The sequence below is a fragment of the Halichoerus grypus genome, chromosome 12 (genome assembly GCF_964656455.1).
Source record: "Halichoerus grypus chromosome 12, mHalGry1.hap1.1, whole genome shotgun sequence".
NCBI classification, from domain to species: Eukaryota; Metazoa; Chordata; class Mammalia; order Carnivora; family Phocidae; genus Halichoerus; species Halichoerus grypus.
This window is the reverse complement of record NC_135723.1, coordinates 27,146,567-27,172,425: the sequence shown is the minus strand read 5'-3', so window position 1 is coordinate 27,172,425 and position 25,859 is coordinate 27,146,567. Positions and strand designations below refer to the sequence as shown.

General features: G+C 36.1%; 1 protein-coding gene across 2 annotated transcripts in view; it reads left to right on the top strand.

Moving 5' to 3' along the window:
• Positions 1–25,859, top strand: part of CACNA2D1 (calcium voltage-gated channel auxiliary subunit alpha2delta 1) — a 512,722-nt gene that overhangs the window by 280,585 nt on the left and 206,278 nt on the right. For both annotated transcript variants that reach the window (XM_078060091.1, XM_078060090.1), the window contains exon 5: positions 18,973–19,014. In XM_078060091.1, the coding sequence (XP_077916217.1) occupies positions 18,973–19,014 (42 nt within the window). The remainder of the gene's footprint in view (positions 1–18,972; positions 19,015–25,859) is intronic.

The window sequence follows — 25,859 nt, the reverse complement described above, 5'->3', positions numbered from 1 at the left end:
ACCTTTTATTTCTTTTTTTTTTTTTAAGATTTTATTTAGTTATTTGACAGAGACAGCGAGAGCAGGAACACAAGCAGGGGGGAGTGGGAGAGGGAGAAGCAGTCTTCCCGCTGAGCAGGGAGCCCGATACGGGGCTCGATCCCAGGACCCTGGGATCATGACCTGAGCCGAAGGCAGACGCTTAACAACTGAGCCACCCAGGCGCCCCTTTATTTCTTTTTCTTGCCTGATTGCTCTAGTTAGGAATTCTGGTACTACGTTAAACAGGAGTGGTGAGAATCGGCACTTTTGTCTGCTTCCTGAATTTTCTCTGAATTTCTGATTCATGAAATTATCTTTTTGATTTGATAACCTATGTTTTAGTCTCTAAAATTTCTTTTATCTTGTTGGGTTTTATTAACTTTCTAAAAAATTTTATTTATTTTTAGAGAGAGAGAGAGAGCAAGCATGAGTGGGAGGGGCAGAGGGAGAGGGAGAGAGAATCCCAGGCCAACTGGTGCCCAACGTGGAGCCCAACAAGGTGCTCCATTTGGGGCTTTTTCTCACAACCCTGAGACCATGACCCCAGCAGAAACCAAGAGTCGGATGCCCAACTGACTGCGCCACCCAGGCACCCCATCTTGCAGGCTTTTAATTCTATATTCTGTTTCATAGTTATTAGTTTATGATTACAAGTCAGAATGGTGGAAAACTGAATAATTTTAATCCAAAAATGAATATTCACAGCCTGTGCCATTTCCATCAAACTCTGTTTTCTTATCTGAATGCAATGGAATAAACACCAAGAGAATGTTGTGGAACTTTAGAACATTGGATTGTCTAGCATGGGGGCTTTGTATGACCTACTTGCTGTTGTTTCTTTTCTTAGTACTCTCAAATGTCAAGGGTATTTCATTGAAGAATATAAATTGTCTTGATTCGTGCTTTGTGACTCTCCCGGAAAAACAACAATGACAAGAAAAGCCAAGGTCCATCTACAAAAGCACTGCTTGGCTATGTTGAAAGCTTTGTGAATTTTGAATGAAGTTGGGCAATTGTACTATAATTCATAGCTCTGCCTGAGAGTGCCAAGAAGCCATATCTTTCAACAGCTTTAAACTTCTTCAGGAGATATAAGATTCAAGGTTACTGTTGGGCAAATTAAATTCATCAAACTACTTTGACTTCTAAGGGTATCAAACATCTATTGCATGGTTTGAGAGTAAGTCTATGTAATCACGTTAATGCTAGTCAACTTGGTAATATGGAGACTATAAATTTTAAGCAACTTTCATGGTAGATTATAGAATGTTTACAAAAGCCTTTGAGCAAAAAAGTCCAAGCACATTTTTGTGAAAGAGAGAAATCTACTTGGCTTTCCATTTCAGTTCCCGCTCTATCTCACTTCAAAATAAAGAAAGGAAAGAAAATGTAAGTGATTAATCGTGGTTAATAGTTTGGTTATTGAGATTTTATAAATGAATCTGTTACTTGAGATTGTGTATGTGAACATCTCCTTTTTTGGGGAGAAAAATGAGAGTTTATTTACTAATGCTGAAACTATAGTTCTTTCTCAATTATTTATATGCTTTTTAAGAGGTGCAATTAATGTAAATGGAGAGATATGTAATTCTTTTAAAAGTAGGGTAGCAATATATTATGGGGGATTATAGAGTGCAGGTTCATTACATAGAGAAATCAGAGCTGATTTCTGAGTTGCTTGCGATTGATTTCCCAGCTTGGAAGAAACTGATGTAGGGCAGGAGTTTAACTGCTTGCAAGCTTCCCTGCAGGTTTATTTGTGCAAGGCAGTTTGGTTACAAAGGGTTTCCTGCTGGGATACCTGATACCAAAAGTACATAGAAAGCAAAAGTAAAGGTAAACAGGTAAAACAAAGCAGGTAATTAAATAGGCATTGTCTGTGCTGATTGTCGCTAAATTTAAAAGCAAGGTTTATTGAGTTAAAGCAGAAGTGTGGACTTAAAGTTGACTGCCTAGCTTGCCAACATATTTTGTGTAAATTTTTAATTATTTTTAAATATCACGCCATTAGATATTTTGCAATTACATTTTGGTGTGTGTTTAATATTTTAAATCTTACGTATTGATGCCAAGTCTTTAATGATAGAAAAATCCATTTGTAGTTCTAAACCTGCTTTTTTTTTTTAAAGCAGCTGCACCTGTTTTATTCACATTCCATTTTTTGGTAAATTGAATGTTTGAAGAATTAGATGAGATGGTAAATAAAATATTATTATTAACACATGAATATTGACATTAAGCAAACGTGACATGCTCAATATATTGCTATCCAAAGATAATAATATTTTGTTGATGTTCTTGACTGTGTTTCCCTCAACTTTGAGCTATTTTGGTGGCCCTCTAGTGAAATACACAGTAAGGAAGACGGTAATTTGTCACACCTTTTTTGGGGGGGGCAATGAAACCTCATCTTCTATACCCTTTCACGCTTTGATTATCATTCTTCTTTTTAGGTCATCTGCCTTACACTTGGGCTTCCTGGGAATAACCAGTCAGGGAGATATGAAGAAGCTCAGAGACCAATTTAGAGAAAATTTAAGCTTTGAGGAACTGATTTTCTTTCACTAATGGCAGAAAATACTATTTTAGAAGCTGACCAGGAGGGAATACTGTTATTTAGAAATTGAGAGATTTAAGACTTAGTATTCCCATAGTAAGGATGCTTCTATTGTTTATCGGTATATGTATTATATTTACAAATACAGAGTATACTAGTGTGATATTAGGAAATGAAAAGAGGACATTCACTTGCTCTAGAGGAAATTACATGAGCTTTTGTGTTAGATAGATTTAGATTCAAATTCTATTTTGCTCCTCACTGAGAAACTTTGAGAAATTGGCTTACCATCCTAAACCTCAGTTTCCTCATCTGTGGATTATCGTAATATACATCTCCTTGATAATTGAGAGTATTGCATGAGGTTGTATAGTTTTCCATGCTAAATTATCAGTAAATGGACACAGCATTGTCATTATTATTGTTTATACCTTGTTTTACAAATCTGGCTCTATAAAGATCGATTGGCATTCATTTTTTGAATCCTATTTTATACCTCATTTTAAGCTCAGTGCAAGACTTTCAGTATTTTTGTGCGCATCTGTATATGTTCCATGTGCTGTAGTGTTCTTTCTGGGAAGAAAAACGAAGGCTGGTCATCTTAGGTTCTCTCTTTCCTCTGTACAGTTACAAAACTCACGCATTTCTTAAAATATTTCACTTAAAGTTTTGTGCTGGAAAATACTTAAAAAATCTTAATAGAAAGACTGATATTAGATCGTTGTCTATTGTCTGTGTATACAAACATATAATACTTACTATGTATGGAAGTGTATGGAGACAGAGGTGGTAGGGAGACTATTTGAAGAATTTTTTTTGTGTTTGCTGGGAAAACACCTTTGAAGACCTTTGGCTGTTGTATTTTTCAATGTCCTTCAGGCTTTGGTTACAAGAAGAAGCTTATGGCTCAAGGGAAAAATCTTGTTTATCTTTTTCATCAGACTAGACTGATGCTACTGGTCACAATTTCCTTTCTTCCAGTCTGTCAAATAGTTCATGGCTAAATTTAATGCTTCATTGCAGGATTATAGGTTCTGTAGTGGTTAACCTTTTCCTTCCTCTAAGGTTTGAAAAATTATTGTTGCTGAAATATTTATTTTAACTGACCTGTTCAATAGGTGTTTCGTGGTTTGCTCTAAAAATGGAATCATATAGGGGCACCTGGCTGGCTCAGTCGATGGAACGTGTGACTCTTGATCTTGGGGTTGTGAGTTCAAGCCCCGCTTTGGGTGTAGAGATTACTTAAAAATAAAATTTAAGAAAAAATGAATGGAATCATAAGCCTTAGAACAATAATGCTTAAAGGGTGTTGGTGGATAGGGAGAGAAATTTAGAAAAATCTCCATTAGAGCATTTCAAATACAACTTTCTTGATGTCCTTATACAAAACCCAGTTATAAATCAGTGACTGGTCGATTAAATATCAAATAGTGGTCATGCAAACATCAGTGAGACTGTGGTTAAAAGTTTTAAGGCATTGGAATTTGTAAAAGCGGTATTTTATCACAAATAAATTTATATTTATTGCATGTAGAGATCTGATGATCTATTATATCCTTTTACATAATTTGTCATTTTTAGATGCTGCTATAGATCCAAGAGTCATTTAAATGAAGATTGGAGAAAAATAGTAAAATGAGCAACTTTTAATTGTGTGATTGATCTATTACCTTATACTTATGGAAATTAGAAATTAAGTCTACAATGATTAAACTAACTCTTAGGGAAATAAAATCTTAAAAACAAATCCATATATATTTTAATTATATATAACTTATCACCTTGTACTTTCAGCGTACTTTGTTTTGTTCATATATGACTAGTTTGCCTTTAGTTTAGACATTGTAACTGTCTAGAATTTTTATTGCATATAGTCCTGTGTCCTTTTTATGAATTCCCAAGGAAGCTAGACTTACCATCATCCCAACAAAATAACTGGTGGCCACAGGAAGAACATTACTTAAGTGTCACTTAAAGTTCTTAGTTTGTGGGTTTTACCAAGTTGTCAGCATTTCATGTATCTTTGACGTCAGGAATCACCTCTGTCTGGGAAGGTTGTACCATTTAACCTGGTGTGCGAAGTTAAAAGGATCACATGATAGGTTTGAATTTAAGTGTGTAACTAACTGGCTGGTCAGGTCATGGCCATCAACCCAGGTGATCTGTGTTTTGGTAGGTTTGACAGCCATCTTTCTCTTTTGTGACTTTTCTCAAAGGATCAATAAATAACAAACTGCTGCTAAATTATTGATCATCATTTTGATGATGCCTTGGTGTATTTCAAATGACAATTAAATGAACAATGCCAGATAATTCTATATGTAAAATTGGAAATATCATTGAAGCATAAAATGCATTTGCCTAAAGATTTATTCCAACTTGGCAAAACAAATAATCCTTGGATTTTCTAGGTAGTTAAGTTTTCTAAAGGCTGGAGCAGTTTGTAATTTTGATGTCACTTCTTTGAGATGCTTGTTCCAGATTTAATTTCTAGTATTCAATGATACAGCATCTCTGTCCCTTTCAAAACATTCCTGCAACAATATTTAATTTTAAAATTGTTGGAAAAATAATAAAATGGAAATAATATGAAATATAGTTAAGTGATATAATAGTATCTTACAAATTAGGGTTCTAGATTTAGTACATAATATACAGGGTGCCTGATTACATTTGAATTTCAGATAAACAATAAATATATCTTTCGCATGGGTTTGAAACATACTTTTTACTAAAAATGTCACTATCCAAAATTCACATTTAATTGGGTGTCCTCTGATCTCTATTTTATCTTGTAGTGCTAAAGCACTAACATTTTCTAAAGCTCATACCTAAAAATTCTTAGCCCAAGCTTTCCTCAACTTTTTCTATTTGTTGAGCTATGATTTCTTTTTCTGAGGAATCCTAAGCAGTTTGTAATCAATACTAGGTCAGTTACATAACTGTGATTTTTGTATCATTTACTTGATGGGGACTGGAAAGGACGTTATGTATATTAATACTTACCAGCCTTGATTAATCATTTTTAGGTTTCTCTCATACCCTGTTGTATACTGTTTGAAAAATTTACCTTTAACATGTAAAATATGATAATTTCACTTGCACTGCTTTTAGTTTACTTGTTCTTCTTGGATGTTTCTAGAGCTGCTATGTTTTTACCAAACAAATAATCCATGAAAGTGGCCAAAATATACAACAGATTGGTGGAAAAAACACAGCCTTCTAATTTTGTAGAAAGGAAATTATGTCTGTAAAGGTTAATTGGCTGCTAATACCTTCTCTTCCCACTTCTCACCTGGATATTGACTTTGAAATTTCTTGATTCTTTAAATGTAAAATATTTTTCATACTGATTTTCTCATGCATTAGGAAAGAAGCCAGTATGATCAAACGATGAGTATGTTGATGTGCTCCTTTGTTCAGTAACACATCTGGAAGCATAGTTTAAAATCTAGACAACTCTATAATTGGCTTGGCTTCTCTGCAGGATTTTTGCTTTCCACTGAAGTGACACCAGCCTCTTGTGATTGAAATATCTTCATTTAGGCAAGTTCTTTAGCTCATCAATCTTCCTTTGTCCTCAATTTCTTGTTTGAAACTATCTAAATTTCATTACTTATACTTAGCCAAGATAAATGCCTTTTTTTGTTTGTTTGTTTGTTTTAGGAAAATTTTATTTGATATTTCAACTTTCTCTTATTCTATTTTTTGTATAATTATATCACTGAAACAAATATTTTCTGGGTACTTAAATAATGGCCTTGGTTATAATTGTATAAAACAGTCTAAATATAATTTGACTACTAGATAATAATATTAATTACATATATATGTTCAAAATTTATAAGTTCTTTCAGTTAAATTATTACATTATCATGCTACCCTTTGAAGTTGGAGTTCTTTGTCCAGGTGATATTAGACGACAAACAACTTTGGATTGATTAATGTGTGTGCCACATCAAATTAATAATTGAACTGAAGAATAGAATTCAGATTTTTTTAAGATTATTTATTTATTTATTTGACAGAGAGAGACACAGCGAGAGAGGGAATACAAGCCGGGGGAGTGAGAGAGGGAGAAGCAGGCTTCCCACTGAGCAGGGAGCCCGATGCGGAGCTTCATCCCAGGACCCTGGGATCATGACCTGAGCCAAAGGCAGATGCTTAACGATTGAGCCACCCAGGCGGCCCTAGAATTCAGATTTTTTAAGTTGTTATTTGTATTACATCATGTTGCCTCTGCTTGGTACAGCTCTGTAATATTTTTAAGCATATCTTTAATACTCTCAAGAAAAAAGATTACATTTCCTTAAAAAATGACACATTATGAAAATTAAAATGAATAATGTGTAAAAGTATGTCTGAGGGAAGAAGCCTGATCCACAGAATTTCCTTTCTCTGTCCGTCTTTTTAAAAATTTTGGACAACAGACCAAATGCAACTAGGAGTATGTTGAGAATCTTTTGGATTGTGGCTTTCATAAATTAACACTTTAACAATTATGCATGTTTTAATTAGAGACAGTTATATCTGAGTGAACAGTTTGAATTGAAATAAAGCTATATGAAATACAACTTAATTAAATACCATTACTAAAACTAGGCTAATGAAGTATAGGCTGGTAGCAATTTGTTTGTTTCCAAAGCAATTCTGTATTATTCAGCTGGAATGGAGGTTTCTAAAATGTCAGAAATTATTCTATTCATTTCTTCTGCAACAGCCTTCCTTTCTTTGTACTGTTAGTGAAGCTATCTTCACAGAGAGGTAGTACAGATTTAAACTGTAATCTATCCCCTAGAAAAACCTGTGCTTTTGACTTTAGTTAAACATACATGAATGGTATTTCATTATATTAATGAAAGGTAGCAGCGGTTGATCTAGAACAGTTAATTTATGCTATAAAGGAGAGATTGCCAGGTTGTTGTTTGGTAGGAGTAAAGGGGTTTGATTTTTTTCATATTACAGCTTAAAGAGGTTCATTCGAGCTATTTTGGGGAATGTTTCTATCTCAACACATCCATCCTCAGAAAAACAGTTAATTATTTTTCAGGGATAAATGAATATACTTTGACTTGATCTTTCAAGATATAAAGAAAAATAATGATGTAGAGCTTCTTGTACATATTTCTGAAGAAATATGTTAGAGGAATTTCAAGTGAAATAAAAAGAATAAGCTTTGCCTTTGTTTTTCAGAACTGAAAGATATCTCTTTAAATTCTGTTGAGTTTTCAGAGGAGAAGAGGAAGTAATCAAAGGCTCACTGAAAGAAATAGATGAACACAGCTATTGGATCTTCTTGTGTGATCTAAAACAAAACATTTAGTGGAAATATCAAAATATATAGGTGGAAGGATTCTAGAGACCATATTTATCAACTGAGTCATCATTTTGTAGTTGAGGAACCAAAGCCTAAGAAGTCACACTGCTAACTAGTCAGTGCTTAAAGCCATTTGTTGATTTAGCCATGTGCTCAGTAAATATTTCTACAACACTCTTTATGTGCCTATAATAGATGTTGATTCCCTGCCCACATCTTCTCAGCACACACACACACACACACACACACACACACACACACTTTGTAGCTTTCTATTCAAGCATCTGCAAATCTTTGCTTCAGTGCCCTCAGTGGGGACAGAAATTTGCAGAAATGAACACCTTCAAGCAATGATGACCGGTATTGGTGAATACTACCCTTGATCAACAGTGGTTCCCAGAGCCTCTGAGCCCTGGTTGCCCACGTGCTCTTTAATACACCTCACTTTGAAATCCTTTGTCTCCATATCTCACTTCTCCACTGTCCTATTAGTATGTCCTGGGGTCACCTCTCACATTGATTATCTGTGTTTAAATCCTCGAGTGTCTGCTTCTGGGAACCAAACTGAAGGTAGGGGTGGAAACCTGTTCTCAAAGACCTTGTCTGTGGAGGATAAAGATCATTAAGCAGGTCATTCAACAAGTCTGTGAGGAAGGCAGGCTTGTTCAGTTCAGTTGTTGGCACGTAACTTTTGACGGACCTCCGGCCAGGCATTGAGCACAAAGATGATCAAGATTTTGTCTCTCCCCTTACAAGGCTCAGATGAGTGAACACAATATAGTGTGATAAGTACAAGGATTGAGGAAGGGGGTTTAGCTGATCTTTGGATCTGACTTTCACTCATTAATTCCACACAACAAACCAGTGAGTTTCCTACTTACTGTTGTTCTCCCTGATTTACAGAGGAGGAAAATGTCAGAAGGTGCTATGAGAGGTATTAACAGCGGTACCTAACTGTGATTTGAAGTGGGAAAGTGGGGGAAGATTTTGCACAAGAAAAGCTTTGTGGCCATACACAAGGTGTGAAAAGGCATTATTCCAGAATTCCAAATAGGAAAGGTGGCATTTTTCCCTCTCCTCTAAAATTTCTCCCAAATGCCTCTTTCCTTTCTTATTGTTTTCTGCCCGTAAGAGGAGCTAGGCCATGTATATTTCCGTCTGCGCGCTCTCTGTGCTCTTCCAACCCAACTCAGGAAAGTCTCAGCGATTATTTGCTCATGGGAAGGAACACCCCCTATTCCATATGCTGTGTTCTAACTCTCGCTTATTGTTTAGAATTTCTAGTTTTGTCTTTCTATATAAAGTTATCTATTTTTTAAATTTAGAAATCTCTTCTCTAATAAAACTGGCTTTTAAGACTATTGCCTCCCTGATAGGAACTTAAACCTAATAAAAAACCCAGGCTGAACAATGATGTATTTATATCAGCCCCACTTTTCACCTTAGAGTGCCAAACTGATTCTCTCCATAGTGGGGAGTTGGGATGGAGAGGAGGAAGGGAAATCCAACAAGCAAAGTGATACCATGATATAAGGCTAATTACGTTTTTATCGATTTATTATTTTCAATAAGATCATATCTATGATATATTCAGGGATTATTATTATTATTACTACTACTTTAGAGAGAGAGAGCACACGCACATGTGTGGGCCCACAAGCCAGGGAGGAGGGGCAGAGAGAGGAGAGGGAGAGAATCTTAAGCAGACTCCAAGCCCAGTGCAGAGCCGGACACGGGACTCAGTCCCAGGAACCCGAGATCATGACCTGACCTGAAATCAAGAGTCAGACGCTTAACTGACTGAGCCACCCAGACACCCCTGTTCAGGAAATTTTATAACATTTAATGATATACGTAAATGCCTTTCATGTAATGCACACATAATCAAAATCTCTTCTCCTCCTTCTTTCCCATCCCATATAGTCCCTTAACCCCAATGAAAGATAAACTAAATTGATATAATGGTTATTGGTTTAATGTTCTTCAAAGCTCTGATTTTGACCAGATTATTTTATGCTCAGTAATTCATTGGTCATAGTGTAAGTCTTGTGTTGGTATGATAATTTGCTGAAGTCGATAATGATAATTTGAAAAGGCAGTGCTAATATTACAATTGGACAAATTAACATGACTCTATTACTAGGACATCATATATTGTTATGATCAAGTGCTGTTAACTTTGATCATGAGTCAAGAGAATCTGTGGATTATCAAAGTCAATAGGAAGAAGCATAGAAAATAGACTATGTTGGTGGATTAAGTTTTAATGTTTTAGATGATTATACCCAAAGCTTCATTAGACTTATAGATTAAAGGAGATTAAAGCAAGTTCCTCAGCATTATAGATGTGTTTGTCCAATTCTGGGCTGAGTTTCCTGGGGGATTTGGTAGCTGAAGAAAATAATATATTTATCTTCTCATATTCTACTTTTGCTTTTCTCCTGCAGTTTAAATCATATATTTATCAATTTTATTTGGAGCACTAAAAAAAAAACCTTACAGGCAGATTCTTATTAAAGTTTATCAGATGAAGAAATAAATTGCTATAGCTTTTAGTGTTTAATAGGAATTGATCTTTAAATTTCAACAACCAAGGAACTCTGAAATCACAGTCCGATTGGAATTCCTCTTTGATTTCTTTTAGAGTGAAAATGGTGTACATTTTGGCTTATTTGGAACTTTTTTAAAGCTACATACTTTTTCTCTACTCTGATGCATTGTGTGTGTGCACATAGGTACGTTTGTGTGTGTTTGTTGTTATTTTTAGTCTAGAATTTCTAATAGTTCCATCTAGGCTTATGGTACTCATTTATTCATTCATCTGTCTATTCAGTAGTAGTTCATACAACATTGTAGACATTGTGCAAGCATTGAATAGACACATAATAGAATGCTGTCTCTACTCAAATCAAAAGAATTTAGTCTTCTCTCTTTTTTATCTCAATTTATTTTTAAATTTCTTTTATGCAGAAGTGATGAACATTTCCTTTGGTGAATATTACAATTTTTTTTTTCATGTAGGGTGATCTTTCCAGTTGTGTCGCTAGCCTCATAGTATGGCTTGGGGATGGAGTACTTGAGCGTCTTTGTAACTAGGTAATTAACTATAGCAAAGACACCTGGGTCTATTATCTTTTGCTGTGATGACTCTTCTTAGAGGACTTTGGCTCATTGATTGGTTAATGTGCTGGGGCAGTTACTAAGGAATTCTTCAATTTACTAGCAACATGATGGAAACTTCAAAAACACAGCAACTATAATATTACAAATATATAATAGCAGTTACTTGATGAATAAATGTAAAATGTTATTTGCTAAAAGTAGAAGTAAGCTTTAAAAAGGCCAAAGTGATTTTCCAGTTCTTTCTTCTTCCATTAAGCTAAAAAAAAGTAGTATTAAATTAAATTCACATTTTAAAACAGATTATAAGGCACGTTAAAAGAACAGATAAGACAAAGGAATATGTCTCAAAGATTATTAGACACTCTTTATTGGTTATATCTCACTAGTTTATTTTTAACAATCAATCTAAAAAAGCACATGTATTTAGATTTCTGACATGAAGTTTGGCATATGTATAAGGCTAAGTATTTATTTCTTATGAATGAATGCTGAGAGTTCAGAGAAAGAATAGATTATCTGTATTTTTCTGTTATAATCATTGAACACCATCTTAGCAATAGTATTACACTTCCATCTTCTTTAATAGAAATTTTTTTTTAAGATTTAATTTATTTGACAGAGAGAGAGAGAGAGCACAAGCAGGGGGAGCATCAGGCAGAGGGAGAAGCAGGCTCTGCACTGAGCAGGGAGCCCGATGCAGGACTCAATCCCAGGACCGGGATCATGACCTGAGACGAAGGCAGACGCTTAACCAACTGAGCCACGCAGGCGCTCTAAAAGAAATTGTTATATTTGGGGAGTCTGGATGGCTCAGTCAGTTAAGCATATAGTATTGACTGTTAGTCACAGAAAAATAGAATGGGGGGAAAAAAAAACCCTCATTGTAGGGAGTTTGGTATTGTATAAGTAGTATCAGTTGTAGAAGTTAGAAAACACATCCTAACTAGTTTAAGAAAAAAAATAATAAATAATAAATTACTGGTTCTATATAAGTGAGAGCAAACGGATAGAAATAGCCTTCGTCACATCAGGATTCAGACTTTAAGCATTTCAGCTTTTGCAACCATAAGTACTCCTGGAAAAATAGAATCTTCCTAAGAAAGAAATAGGGAAATGAGATACTATTATTGTATAGATTTCATCACCTCTTGAGTTTCTCTGGTCAGAGAAGTGGGCTAGTATAATTTGCCGACAACTGAATCACATGATTGGAAGAAATGGTTCCCCAAAGACAGTAGAGTTTCTGAATAGGAAAAAAAAACCAAACACACGCACAAAAACAACTACCAAACAAAGCAAATCCTCATGTTTACTATAGTTGTTAAAACATGAGAACCGTTGACTTACTCTGTGCAAGAGCATTTATACAATTTTCTTCAGCAAGATGCCACAGTTTGGGTGTTAGGATGCACAAACTTCTGGTTTAATACAGAGTTGGAATTTTTCCAGGCAGGAGCATATGAGGATGGAGATGTAAAGGAGATGTGGGGTTGGAAAGAGTATTTAGAATCACAGAAAAATTTGAAGGACAGTAACACATTTAATGGACAGGATGCAAACAAAACCATCACACATTACCATCTGTATTAGACTTATTTTTAATTTTTTTTAAGTAGTCTCTACACCCAACATGGGGCTTGAACTCACAACCGTGAGATCAAGAGTTGCATGCTCTTCCAACTGAGCCAGCCAGGCATCCCTATATTAGACTTTTTAAATAAATTACCTCATTTAAAATATCAGATTAAAAACAATAACAGCAACTAGTAATCACATTTCTTCTCCAGTCTGCTACGTGGAATCCTTGAAGAAAGGACTTTAAATGAATTAAATAGACTCACAGCATACTAACTAGTCTAAGAAAAGTAAGTGGTAACAGTTTACTTTAGTTCATATATAACTACAAGCTAAAGCTAATAGATAACTTCTATGGATATTCCTGGTTTTTCTTTTTCAATATATAAAATAATAGTTGATAACATACAGGGCACATATTGCACGCCAGGCACTGTGCTAGACACTTGACATCAGTTGTCTTTTTTATTGTCTCTCGTCATATGATGTGAATGTAGGTTTTTCTCATGCCTTCAGTCCAGTAATCTGCTGACACTGATCTCCAGATGGAATGTGCTCATCTTTAGTTTTCCTTTTTATTTTCACCAGTAACGTGCTCATGTGTCCAATGAGTCGGTTAAGAGTCTGCCTTCTGCTCAGGTCATGATCCTGGAGTCCTGGGATCGAGCCCCGCCTCTTGAGCCCAGTGTCAGGCTCCCTTCTCAGGTGGGAGTGTGTTTCTCCCGCTCCCCCTGTCCCCCTCCCCCCTGCTCATGCTCTCTCTCAAATAAATAAGATCTTTAAAAAAAATTTTTTTTTCAAAAGCCCCTGTCTTTAACCTACTGTGTCAACCACTCTCAGCTATCTTTGGGAAGATTTGCTCACATTCAACCACCCCCCCCCCCCGAAATGCATGCACACACAATGACACATACACAGTAGGCTCCTAAGTTCTTTTATTCACACAGTGCTTCAGTGCTATGATTATTGCATCCCATGTACCCTAATTGACTTGAGCAGAGGTCAGTGGTGTGTAGGTTTACCAGGTCACGTTGTTACAAAGATATATTAATCAGAATATTTGCATTGTAACTGATTTGGGCTAAACAGTATGGATCTTGGTGGGCAAGAACCATTAACACAACTCATTTATAACAAGAATATCCTTTTTTTTTTTTACAAGAGTATTCTTAATATTCATCTGATTGACTTCCATTTTTGAAACTGAAGAGTGATAAACGATTAAGAATGGGATTTTTTAAAAAGCAACTTTAGCAGACAATACGGTTGCTCAGATTTGTCAGGGTATGGATCATGTGCACAGTCAAGTGTACAGCCAAGAAAAGAGAATTAGTAAATTGGACAGGAAGTTAATCTCTATTTGAATTTTGAATGTGTCATATATTTCAGATGTTGGCTATAAAATCCTGATTTTCAGTTCCAATATTTAAATCTTTTCTTTGGCACCATCTTACTTCCATGTGGAAGCTTTGTACTTCTGCTTCCGATTTTTAACATAAATTCATTCTATTCATCAGAGGCCAACTTTTATAGGAGAGTGGCATTCAAGGGACTGTCACTCACAATACACGTTTTTAAGATGGAATGGTCTATTTTGCCCAGATTTAATTTTGACTCCCAGTAGACAATGAGAAACTGAAGTAATTTATCTCTCAACTTGCTAGGGGATGCTTTAAATTTCAGCAAGCAGCGGTATTATATTAGCGTGGAACATTTGGGTAAATTTGTTTCGAGGAGATAATAACTAAACTACTTGGTTAAAAATCAGAAACAAAACAATTTGTTCTTGTCATCTGGTGGTGCTCAAATGATGAAAAATAGCTCTCTAAAGTTTTCACTAATCTTGAATCTAGTTTGAGGCTGTTGCTGGCTTTATCCTATCAAACTGCATGTAATACCCTAAAATCCACTAAAAACCTTTGTATTTGAGTGTAAATACCTTCCAAAATGATGTTGTTTAATAATTTGCATGAAAACATCTAGCCAGGGGCGCTGGGTGGCTCAGTCATTAAGCGTCTGCCTTCGCCTCAGGTCATGATCCCAGGGTCCTGGGATCGAGCCCCCCATCGGGCTCCCTGCTCTGCGGGAAGCCTGCTTCTTCCTCTCCCACTCCCCCTGCTTGTGTTCCCTCTCTTGCTGTGTCTCTCTCTGTCAAATAAATAAATAAAATCTTTAAAAAAAAAAAAAAGAAAACATCTAGCCAGAAGTATAGAAGAGAAACAAGATGACTCAATTTTGTATTCTGTGCCTATGATAATTAGCTTATATGCCATCGTTTTAAAATATTAAACTTTATTTTCTGGAGGAGGGATTGAGGGAAGTTTGAGCGATAGGAAAGGTAAATGAATCAGAAACACACACACATGCGTATACACACGCGCTTGAATTGATTGTAAATAGAGGAGGCGTATTTTAGCTCTCTGAAGTTCTTCACTCTCACATATTTTGAAACCTGAGAAAGTTTTGGTTTGTGTGGTCATGTCATCCAAGGATGACATGAGATATTCTTCAATGATAGCAGGTCAGAACAACTGACTCTGATATTCCTGCCCCTTGTGTATCAGGGGGGTGAGAAACTTCCTTCTTATACTCAGGGCATAGATAGTCTTCATTTTTATTTCTCCCAAACACTACAAAGTGAGGTTGCCAAAGTTTGTTGAAGGAGTGAGGTGTGGCTCCCTCTGTTGGTTGGGAGACCCAAAATTCTCCTTGTACACAATCTTAGTGGGATGGAGGCAGGGACCCAGTAAAGGAAGAAAGAATTCAGCTGATACTTCCTCTTTTTAATTCTGCCCCCCTCAGGCCATTTAATTGTTTTTATACAATTTGGTCTCCTAATTTTCTTTTAGCACGGAGTTAATATTAACTGACAGTCACTCCTGTAAGACACCAGAACATCAAAATTAGGCTGATTCAGTGTGAATTGTCCTTTATTCCTGAGAATTGTCTTTTATCCTAATCCTGTTGGGATTGGGTTTGGATATATTTTGAGCGATTCGATTTCAGACTGATGTAGTTTAACATAGCTACACATGTCATATATTTGTATATAGCAGAGGAGATGCTATAAATGAATGTGATAGGAGAGAGAATTATGACTTCACCAAATTAGACTTATCCTCAAGCTTATATTTAAAATTCTTTCTGAGCCACTCTTCAAACAAAAGCCACAGTAAATAATTATACTTTTCTGCAAGAAAGCATGGGGAACTGTCAGTTATATATAAAAATTATTTATATATGCTTATATAAATTAAATGTTTTGTGAATGTTTGCCATTTATTTTAGTGTCATACTGCCAGGTAAGTGTGCTGGTTGACAAATTAAATGCAGTGACACTTTCCCCAAATCCTGATGCCCTACATAGATGTATGCTTACTGAATTGGATCACTTGAGCTTTTCTGTTAGGTAAAATCAGGGAATAAATGAAATGTGCATGCTCTCACTGCAAAGTTTAGGGTTAGAGAAAGTATATTTATAAAAAATTAGGTAAAAAAAAAATGCTTCTAAGCCAAAGACAATGTCACGTGTATTGGTGAAGAGGAAATTTTGCTGTAAGGCAGGGGATGTAATCAATTGCAATTCCATTATGGTCTTTGTTCTCTTATTAAATCATGACAAACTGTCTAAGAACACATATTTAATTAGCTACTTTATTTTTTTTTAAAGATTTTTATTTATTTATTTGACAGGGAGAGAGGAAGAGAGAGAGAGCACAAGCACAGAGGCATCAGGCAGAGGGAGAGGGAGAAGCAGGCTCCCCGCTGAGCAAGGAGCCCGATGCGGGGCTCGATCCCAGGACCCTGGGATCAGGACTTGAGCCAAAGACAGACACTTAACAACTGAGCCACCCAGGCGCCCCTAAAGAAAGCTTTTTAAAAGTAGAAATATAAAATACCCTAGTTACAATGAGTATGGTTGTTGTATATGCAGTATAATTTTATGACTAAGGTTTTTTTTTTTTCCCCCAGTTTACTTACTAGAAAAAAAAAATCAGTTTTGGGGATCTTATGTCTTCTGGAGTCCAGAAGACCTTGTGCAAATGCATAAAAATTAAATAAACTTTGCAATACACATTTTCAATAAGTTTTAGAAGCAATATAGAGTTTCTAGAACAAAAGTAATAGGATTTTACATAAAGTGTAGTGCAGTAACAAGAGGAAAAACATTTGGAAAATTCTCAAACTTAGTTTTTCTTCATTTTTATTTTTATTTCAGGCACACTTTATTGTAATAGAATCAAAATACTTAGTTTTAGTTAAAACTAGCATTTCTTTATTGTACTTTATACTCTTTTGACACTGTATGTGATACTCTTAATTTTAGGTTTAATTAAATTCTCTTTTTTATTTGTTATATGTGACCCTGTGTCACATATAAGAAAAAACATTTAAACAATTTAGTCCGTTAGCTCTAGTACAAATGTAAGTCTAAACATATTAGTTGTTTTATATAATTGATCTGTATCTGTTATTTTATCTAAAGGATAGGGATAGCTACGTTTAACTTATTTTGTGTCTCTCTTGGCACAGCAGTGTGTGCATATAGATTTTTAATGAATGTTGAAAATAATGATGTTGAATCACTTAAGATTTAATGCAGTTTCACCTTGTTTTCTACATTTCAGTTCTGTAAATATAAGGAAGGAGTTGGCAGAAATAAAGTCTAAAATGAAGATAAACTTATTCAATATTTTATCTTTTGATGGAATCCACATTCTAAGTTGAAAATTGTCTCCTAAGTATAGATTTCAGAGTTGCAAGAAGGATCAATAAACTAGTAATTAGATTTGGGACTCTGGTGGATTCAAAAGATTCTCTTGCTTTGTGTATGTGATGAATTCTGATTTTGTATTTTAACTTTGTTACAAAATTAATGCTGTAAGAAATGCTTCAGGAAGTAGAACTTTTATGCATGTTAAAATTCTTTAGCAACTTAATTCTTTTTAAAAGAATTAATTAAATGGTAATTTTTAGAGCTCTTTATTCTAAATGAAATAAATTCAAAGTCATGGTTTCATTCACTATTATGAGTTATGTGTTCTATTATTTATTAATATAGTTTTTAGTTTGGTCTTAGAGCAATCTATCTTTTATAGAACTTCAGGCTCATGATATATTTCTCAAATTAAAAAAGGGAGGCAGATTCGGCAGCAAATAAGTTTGAGAAATACAACAAGATCTGTTTTATTCTTAAAGATGTATAGTGTACATTAATATGCTGAGACTTAGAAGCCAAAAAGAAATGACTTTAACTTCATTGCTTATTCTAAAGTCAAAGGGCCATAGAATGTCTTGAAGAACTAGTGATTTCTAACTAGTGGAGGTGGTATATATTTTAAGAAGCACTAATTTATTGAATTTTTTAGAGTAATTTTCTTTTTAAAAAATGTGTATTGCATTTTCTTTTAATAGGATTTTAGAGTATCCATGTTTTTGATGTTATTTTTGCATAGTGCTCCAGTTACTACTGAAGACGTATGAAAGATGGATTATATTTTCAATCAGGTCAGGAGAAGATAGGAAAAGGAAATCAGTATAAGTGGATTATTTTAACAGTGCATAGAACTAGTCTTGAAGCCTCAAAGAATAAAACTTTTAAATTCCTTGACAATCATTTTGTTCATTCTTTCCTTTCCATTTTCATTCTGTAACACAATTTATATCCATAATTTATAGTTATGGCGTATTTCAGCAACACTGAGGGCTGGCAGAAGTGTCTGAATACATTTATTCTTGAAGAGCCAATGCTCATTCACCACTTTGATAGAATATGATAATATTAGTGTGTTAAATAATCTGATTCTTTCGCTGTCTAAATTCAATTGTTCTTGATCCCTTTTCTGAATCTCATGAGGAAATTTCTGCCAATACTGTCCAGATACACCTTTCCTTACTAATTTCAACATGTGATATATATATATATATATATATATTTTAAAAGTCACGTGTCAGCAAAGTATTAACAAGCCACATTCTTATATTTTTCTGGAATTATTCTGTTCATAATTTCATGATTTAGGGGTGTGTGTGTCTGTGTGTGTATGTGTGTGTGTGTGTGTTGTGAGTGTGTATATATATAATTTCTTTGCATCATGCATTCTTTATTTTTTCTTGACAAATGGGTCTCAGACCTATGCTGATATACTTTTTCCTCAATGCAAGATGTACTTTTCAATATCACTGATACAGTGTTTTAATATGTTTTTAGAAAATATTGGCTAATCTTCATGGATCTTCATGGAGTATTTTATGAGAGGAATATCACGAGGGGTTTATTATTTAAAATATGCATAAAATGTGTTCAGTGCTGGATCCAGTATATTTTTACATTTTTACTCAAATCAATAAAGCACTCTTCTTTTCTTTTTTTTTATAGAGCAATGAAGTTGTCTACTACAATGCAAAGGATGATCTTGATGTGAGTATTAAAAGTTTTACATTAAATTTCAAGATAAAATGAATTATGCTAGGATGACTGGCTTTACAGAACAAGCTGACCTAGCAGGTTGAATTTTTCAGAAAATGTTCTATAGCATCAGCAGAATTACTGGTTGGACCTAACAAGGTAATGATGAATCTTAGGGCTTATGCGATCTTTAACAAATTATCATTGGCATCTTCCGGGGTAGAAATGCCATGTGTTTCACTGGATCTGAACTCTCTCTGCCTCCTGTCCAGACCTCCATCCACTGCACTGACTCGGATACCCTGCACTCCATTAGCCATGTGGCAGACAGAGGTTGGATCCCATCCATCTCTGTCGCCAAGCGCTTTACGCGGGTAACGAGGCAGGTCTCCTCTGGCCTGAACCGCACACACCAGGGGGGACCACTTATTTCCCCTACAGTGTGAACGACACCCTGGAAATGGTACAACAGCTGGCCCTGCCTAGCCAATCTTTGAAGCATAGTGAGTGTTCAGTCTGCCTTTTTATTTATTTATTTATTTTAAATTTTTTTATTGTTATGTTAATCCCCATACATTACATCATTAGTTTTAGATGTAGTGTTCCATGATTCATTGTTTGTGCATAACACCCAGTGCTCCATGCAGAACGTGCCCTCCTCAATACCCATCACCAGGCTAACCCATCCTCCCAACCCCCTCCCCTCTAGAACCCTCAGTTTGTTTTTCAGAGTCCATCATCTCTCATGGTTCGTCTACCCCTCCGATTTCCCCCCCTTCATTCTTACCCTCCTGCTACATTCTTCTTTTTTTTTTTTTCTTAACATATATTGCATTATTTGTTTCAGAGGTACAGATCTGAGATTCAACAGTCTTGCACAATTCACAGCGCTTACCAGAGCACATACCCTCCCCAGTGTCTATCACGCAGTTACCCCATCCCTCCCACCCCACCCCCCACTCCAGCAACCCTCAGTTTGTTTCCTGAGATTAAGAATTCCTCATATCAGTGAGGTCATATCATACATGTCTTTCTCTGTTTGACTTATTTCGCTCAGCATAATACCCTCCAGTTCCATCCACGTCGTTGCAAATGGCAAGATCTCATTCCTTTTGATGGCCGCATAATATTCCATTGTATATATATACCACATCTTCTTTATCCATTCATCTGTTGATGGACATCTTGGCTCTTTCCACAGTTTGGCTATTGTGGACATTGCTGCTATAAACATCGGGGTGCACGTACCCTTTCGGATCCCTACTTTTGTATCTTTGGGGTAAATACCCAGTAGTGCAATTGCTGGATCATATGGTAGCTCTATTTTCAACTTTTTGAGGAACCTCCATACTATTTTCCAGAGTGGCTGCACCAGCTTGCATTCCCACCAACAGTGTAGGAGGGTTCCCCTTTCTCCGCATCCCCGCCAACATCTGTCATTTCCTGACTTGTTAATTTTAGCCATTCTGACTGGTGTGAGGTGGTATCTCATTGAGGTTTTGATTTGGATTTCCCTGATGCTGAGTGATATTGAGCACTTTTCATGTGTCTGTTGGCCATTTGGATGTCTTCTTTGGAAAAATGTCTGTTCATGTCTTCTGCCTATTTCGTGATTGGATTCTTTGTGCTTTGGGTGTTGAGTTTGATGAGTTCTTTATAGATTTTGGATACTAGCCCTTTATCTGATATGTCATTTGCAAATATCTTCTCCCATTCTGTCGGTTGTCTTTTGGTTTTGTGGACTGTTTCCTTTGCTTTGCAAAAGCTTTTTATCTTGATGAAGTCCCAATAGTTCATTTTTGCCCTTGCTTCCCTTGCCTTTGGCCATGTTTCTAGAAAGAAGTTGCTGTGGCTGAGGTCGAAGACGTTGCTGCCTGTGTTCTCCTTTAGGATTTGGATGGACTCCTGTCTCACATTGAGGTCTTTCAACCATTTGGAGTCTATCTTTGTGTGGGGTGTAAGGAAATGGTCCAGTTTCATTCTTCTGCATGTGGCTGTCCAATTTTCCCAACACCATTTGTTGAAGAGACTGTCTTTTCCATTGGACATTCTTTCCTGCTTTGTCAAAGGTTAGTTGACCATAGAGTTGAGGGTCCATTTCTGGGCTCTCTATTCTGTTCCATTGATCTATGTGTCTGTTTTTGTGCCAGTACCATACTGTCTTGATGATGACAGCTTTGTAATAGAGCTGGAAGTCCGGAATTGTGATGCCGCCAGCTTTGCTTTTCTTTTTCAACATTCCTCTGGCTATGCAGGGTCTTTTCTGGTTCCATACAAATTTTAGGATTATTTGTTCCATTTCTTTGAAAAAAGTGGATGGTATTTTGATGGGGATTGCACTGAATGTGTAGATTGCTCTAGGTAGCATTGACATCTTCACAATATTTGTTCTTCCAATCCATGAGCATGGAATGTTTTTCCATTTCTTTGTGTCTTCCTCAATTTCTTTCATGAGTATTTTATAGTTTTCTGAGTACAGATCCTTTGCCTCTTTGGTTAGATTTATTCCTAGGTATCTTATGGTTTTGGGTGCAATTGTAAATGGGATCGACTCCTTCATTTCTCTTTCTTCTGTCTTGTTGTTGGTGTATAGGAATGCCACTGACTTCTGTGCATTGATTTTCTATCCTGCCACTTTACTGAATTCCTGTATGAGTTCTAGCAGTTTTGGGGTGGAGTCTTTGGGATTTTCCACATAAAGTATCATATCATCTGCAAAGAGTGAGGATTTGACTTCTTCTTTGCCAATGTGGATGCCTTTTATTTCTTTTTGTTGTCTGATTGCTGTGGCTAGGACTTCTAATACTATGTTGAATAGCAGTGGTGATAGTGGACATCCCTGCCGCGTTCCTGACCTTAGGGGGGAAGCTCTCAGTTTTTCCCCATTGAGAATGGTATTCGCTGTAGGTTTTTCATAGATGGCTTTTATGATATTGAGGTATGTACCCTCTATCCCTATACTCTGAAGAGTTTTGATCAAGAAAGGATGCTGTACTTTGTCAAATGCTTTTTCTGCATCTATTGAGAGGATCATATGATTCTTGTTCTTTCTTTTGTTAATGTATTGTATCACGTTGATTGATTTGCGGATGTTGAACCAACCTTGCAGCCCAGGGATAAATCCCACTTGGTCGTGGTGAATAATCCTTTTAACGTACTGTTGGATCCTATTGGCTAGTATCTTGGTGAGAATTTTTGCATCCGTGTTCATCAAGGATATTGGTCTGTAATTCTCCTTTTTGATGGGGTCCTTGTCTGGTTTTCGGAACAAGGTAATGCTGGCCTCATAAAATGAGTTTGGAAGTTTTCCTTCCATTTCTATTTTTTGGAACAGTTTCAGAAGAATAGGTATTAATTCTTCTTGAAATGTTTGGTAGAATTCCCCTGGGAAGCCATCTGGCCCTGGGCTTTTGTTTTTTGGGAGATTTTTGATGACTGCTTCAATTTCCTCAGTGGTTATAGGTCTGTTCAGGTTTTCTATTTCTTCCTGGTTCAGTTTTGGTAGTTGATACATCTCTAGGAATGCATCCATTTCTTCCAGGTTATCTAATTTGCTGGCATATAATTGCTCATAATATGTTCTTATAATTGTTTGTATTTCTTTGGTGTTGGTTGTGATCTCTCCTCTTTCATTCATGATTTTGTTGATTTGGGTCATTTCTCTTTTCTTTTGGATAAGTCTGGCCAGGGGTTTATCAATCTTGTTAATTCTTTCAAAGAACCAGCTCCTAGTTTCGTTGATCTGTTCTACTGTTCTTTTAGTTTCTATTTCATTGATTTCTGCTCTGATCTTTATTATTTCTCTTCTCCTGCTGGGTTTAGGCTTTATTTGCTGTTCTTTCTCCAGCTCCTTTAGGTGTAGGGTTAGGTTGTGTACTTGAGACCTTTCTTGTTTCTTGAGAAAGGCTTGTATTGCTATATACTTTCCTCTTAGGACTGCCTTTGCTGCAGCCCAAAGATTTTGAACAGTTGTGTTTTCATTTTCATTTGTTTCCATGAATTTTTTTAATTCTTCTTTAATTTCCTGGTTGACCCATTCATTCTTTAGTAGGATGCTCTTTAGCCTCCATGTATTTGAGTTCTTTCCGACTTTCCTCTTGTGATTGAGTTCTAGTTTCAAAGCATTGTGGTCTGAAAATAGGCAGGGAATGATCCCAATCTTTTGGTACCTGTTGAGACCTGATTTATGACCTAGGATGCGATCTCTTCTGGAGAATATTCCATGGGCAACAGAGAAGAATGTGTATTCTATTGCTTTGGGATGGAATGTTCTGAATGTGTCTGTGAAGTCCATTTGGTCCAGTGTGTCATTTAAAGTCTTTATTTCCTTGTTGATCTTTTGCTTAGATGATCTGTCCATTTCAGTGAGCGGGGTGTTAAAGTCCCCCACTATTATTGTATTGTTGTCGATGTGTTTCTTTGCTTTTGTTATTAATTGCCTTACATATTTGGCTGCTCCCATGTTAGGGGCATAGATATTTACAATTGTTAGATCTTCTTGTTGGATAGACCCTTTAAGTAGGATATAGTGTCCTTCCTCATCTCTTATTACAGTCTTTGGTTTAAAATCTAATTTGTCTGATATAAGGATTGCCACCCCAGCTTTCTTTTGGTGTCCATTAGCATGGCAAATGGTTTTCCACCCCCTCACTTTCAATCTGGGGGTGTCTTTGGGTCTAAAATGAGTCTCTTGCAGACAGCATATCGACGGGTCTTGTTTTTTAATCCAATCTGATAGCCTGTGTCTTTTGATTGGGGCATTTAGCCCATTTACATTCACAGTAACTATTGAAAGATAGGAATTTAGTGCCATTGTATTGCCTGTAAGGTGACTGTTACTGTATATTGTCTGTGTTCCTTTCTGGTCTATGTTGCTTTTAGGCTCTCTCTTTGCTTAGAGGACCCCTTTCAATATTTCTTGTAGGCCTGGTTTCGTGTTTGCAAATTCCTTTAGTTTTTGTTTGTCCTGGAAGCTTTTTATCTCTCCTTCAATTTTCAATGACAGCCTAGCTGGATATAGTATTCTTGGCTGCATATTTTTCTCATTTAGTGCTCTGAATATATCCTGCCAGTCCTTTCTGGCCTGCCAGGTCTCTGTGGATAGGTCTGTTGCCAATCTAATGTTTCTACCATTGTAGGTTACAGATCTCTTCTCCCGAGCTGCTTTCAGGATTTTCTCTTTGTCTCTGAGACTCGTAAGTTTTACTATTAGATGTCGGGGTGTGGACCTATTTTTATTGATTTTGAGAGGGGTTCTCTGTGCCTCCTGGATTTTAATGCCTGTTTCCTTCCCCAAAATAGGGAAGTTCTCTGCTATAATTTGCTCCATTATACCTTCTGCCCCTCTCTCTCTTTCTTCTTCTTCTGGGATCCCAATTATTCTAATGTTGTCTTATGGTATCGCTTATCTCTCGAATTCTCCCCTCATGATCCAGTAGTTGTTTATCTCTCTTTTTCTCAGCTTCTTTATTTTCCATCATTTGGTCTTCTATCACTGATTCTCTCTTCTGCCTCATTTATCCTAGCAGTTAGCGTCCCCATATTTGATTGCACCTCATTAATAGCCTTTTTGATTTCGACTTGGTTAGATTTTAGTTCTTTTACTTCTCCAGAAAGGGTTTCTCTAATAACTTCCATGCTTTTTTCAAGCCCAGCTAGTATCTTTAAAGTGATGATTCTGAACTCTAGATCTGACATCGTACTAATGTGCATATTGAGTAGGTCCCTGGCAATCGGTACTACCTCTTGTTCTTTTTGTTGAGGTGATTTTTTCCGTCTTGTCATTTTGTGCAGAGGAGAATAGATTAATGAGAGAACAAAATGCTAGCAGGGTAACAACGTCCCCAGAAAATATACTCTAAACAAATCAGAAAAAACCTGAAGCAGTGGGAAAAGAAAGGGAAAGAGAGAAAAAAGAAAAAGAAAAAAATAAAGATAAAAACAAACAAAAACAGAACAAAACAAAACAAAACAAAAACAGAATGTGATCAGATATGATCAAGCTGGTATATAGATCAGTGCCACACACTAGATTTTGGGTGTATTTTGTTCTGTTAGGAGAAAGTGACTCCCAAAATTTTAAAGAAAGAAAAACTTATGTATGTACAGAAATAAGGGTTGATATGATGAAGGGATGGAATATGACTGTAAAGATGGAAATTATAAAAAATTGTATAAAAGGAATTGATAAGAAGTTGTTTGAAAAAAGAAAGATGAGGATTTAAAAAAAAAAAGAAAAAAAAAAGGGAGAGAATGTGATCAGGCAGGGGAGTAGAAAGAAACCATACACTAGAGATTTAGGGTATATTTTGATCTGTTAGAAGAAACGATCTCAAAATTTTAAAGAGAGAACAACTTATATATATATATGCCAAAAATATGAGTAACTACTATGAAGGGATAGAATATGACTCTAAAAATGAAAAATAAAAATGTTTTTTTAAAAAAGGGATTGATAAAATGTTGGTTGAAAAAGGGAAAAAGAAAAATTCAAAAAAAAAAAAGAAAAAAAGAGAGTTAAAAAAAAAATTAACTTTGAAAGACTAAAGAATCATGGTAAAAAAAAGCCATGAATTCTATGTGCAGTATTCCCCTAGCACTGGAGTTCTGCCGTTCTCATTGATCGGTAAACTTGGTCTTGCCTGGCTGTTCTCGCTGATCTTCTGGGGGAGGGGCCTGTTGCCGTGGTTCCCAAATGTCTTTGCTGGAGGCGGAATTGCCCCGCCCTTGCCGGTCCGGGCTAAGTAATCAGCTTGGGTTTGCTCTCGGGAGCTTTTGTTCCCTGCAAGCTTTCCGTACAGCTTTGGAGGCGGAGAGTGAAAATGGCGGCCTCCCAATCTCCGCCCGGAGGAGCCGAG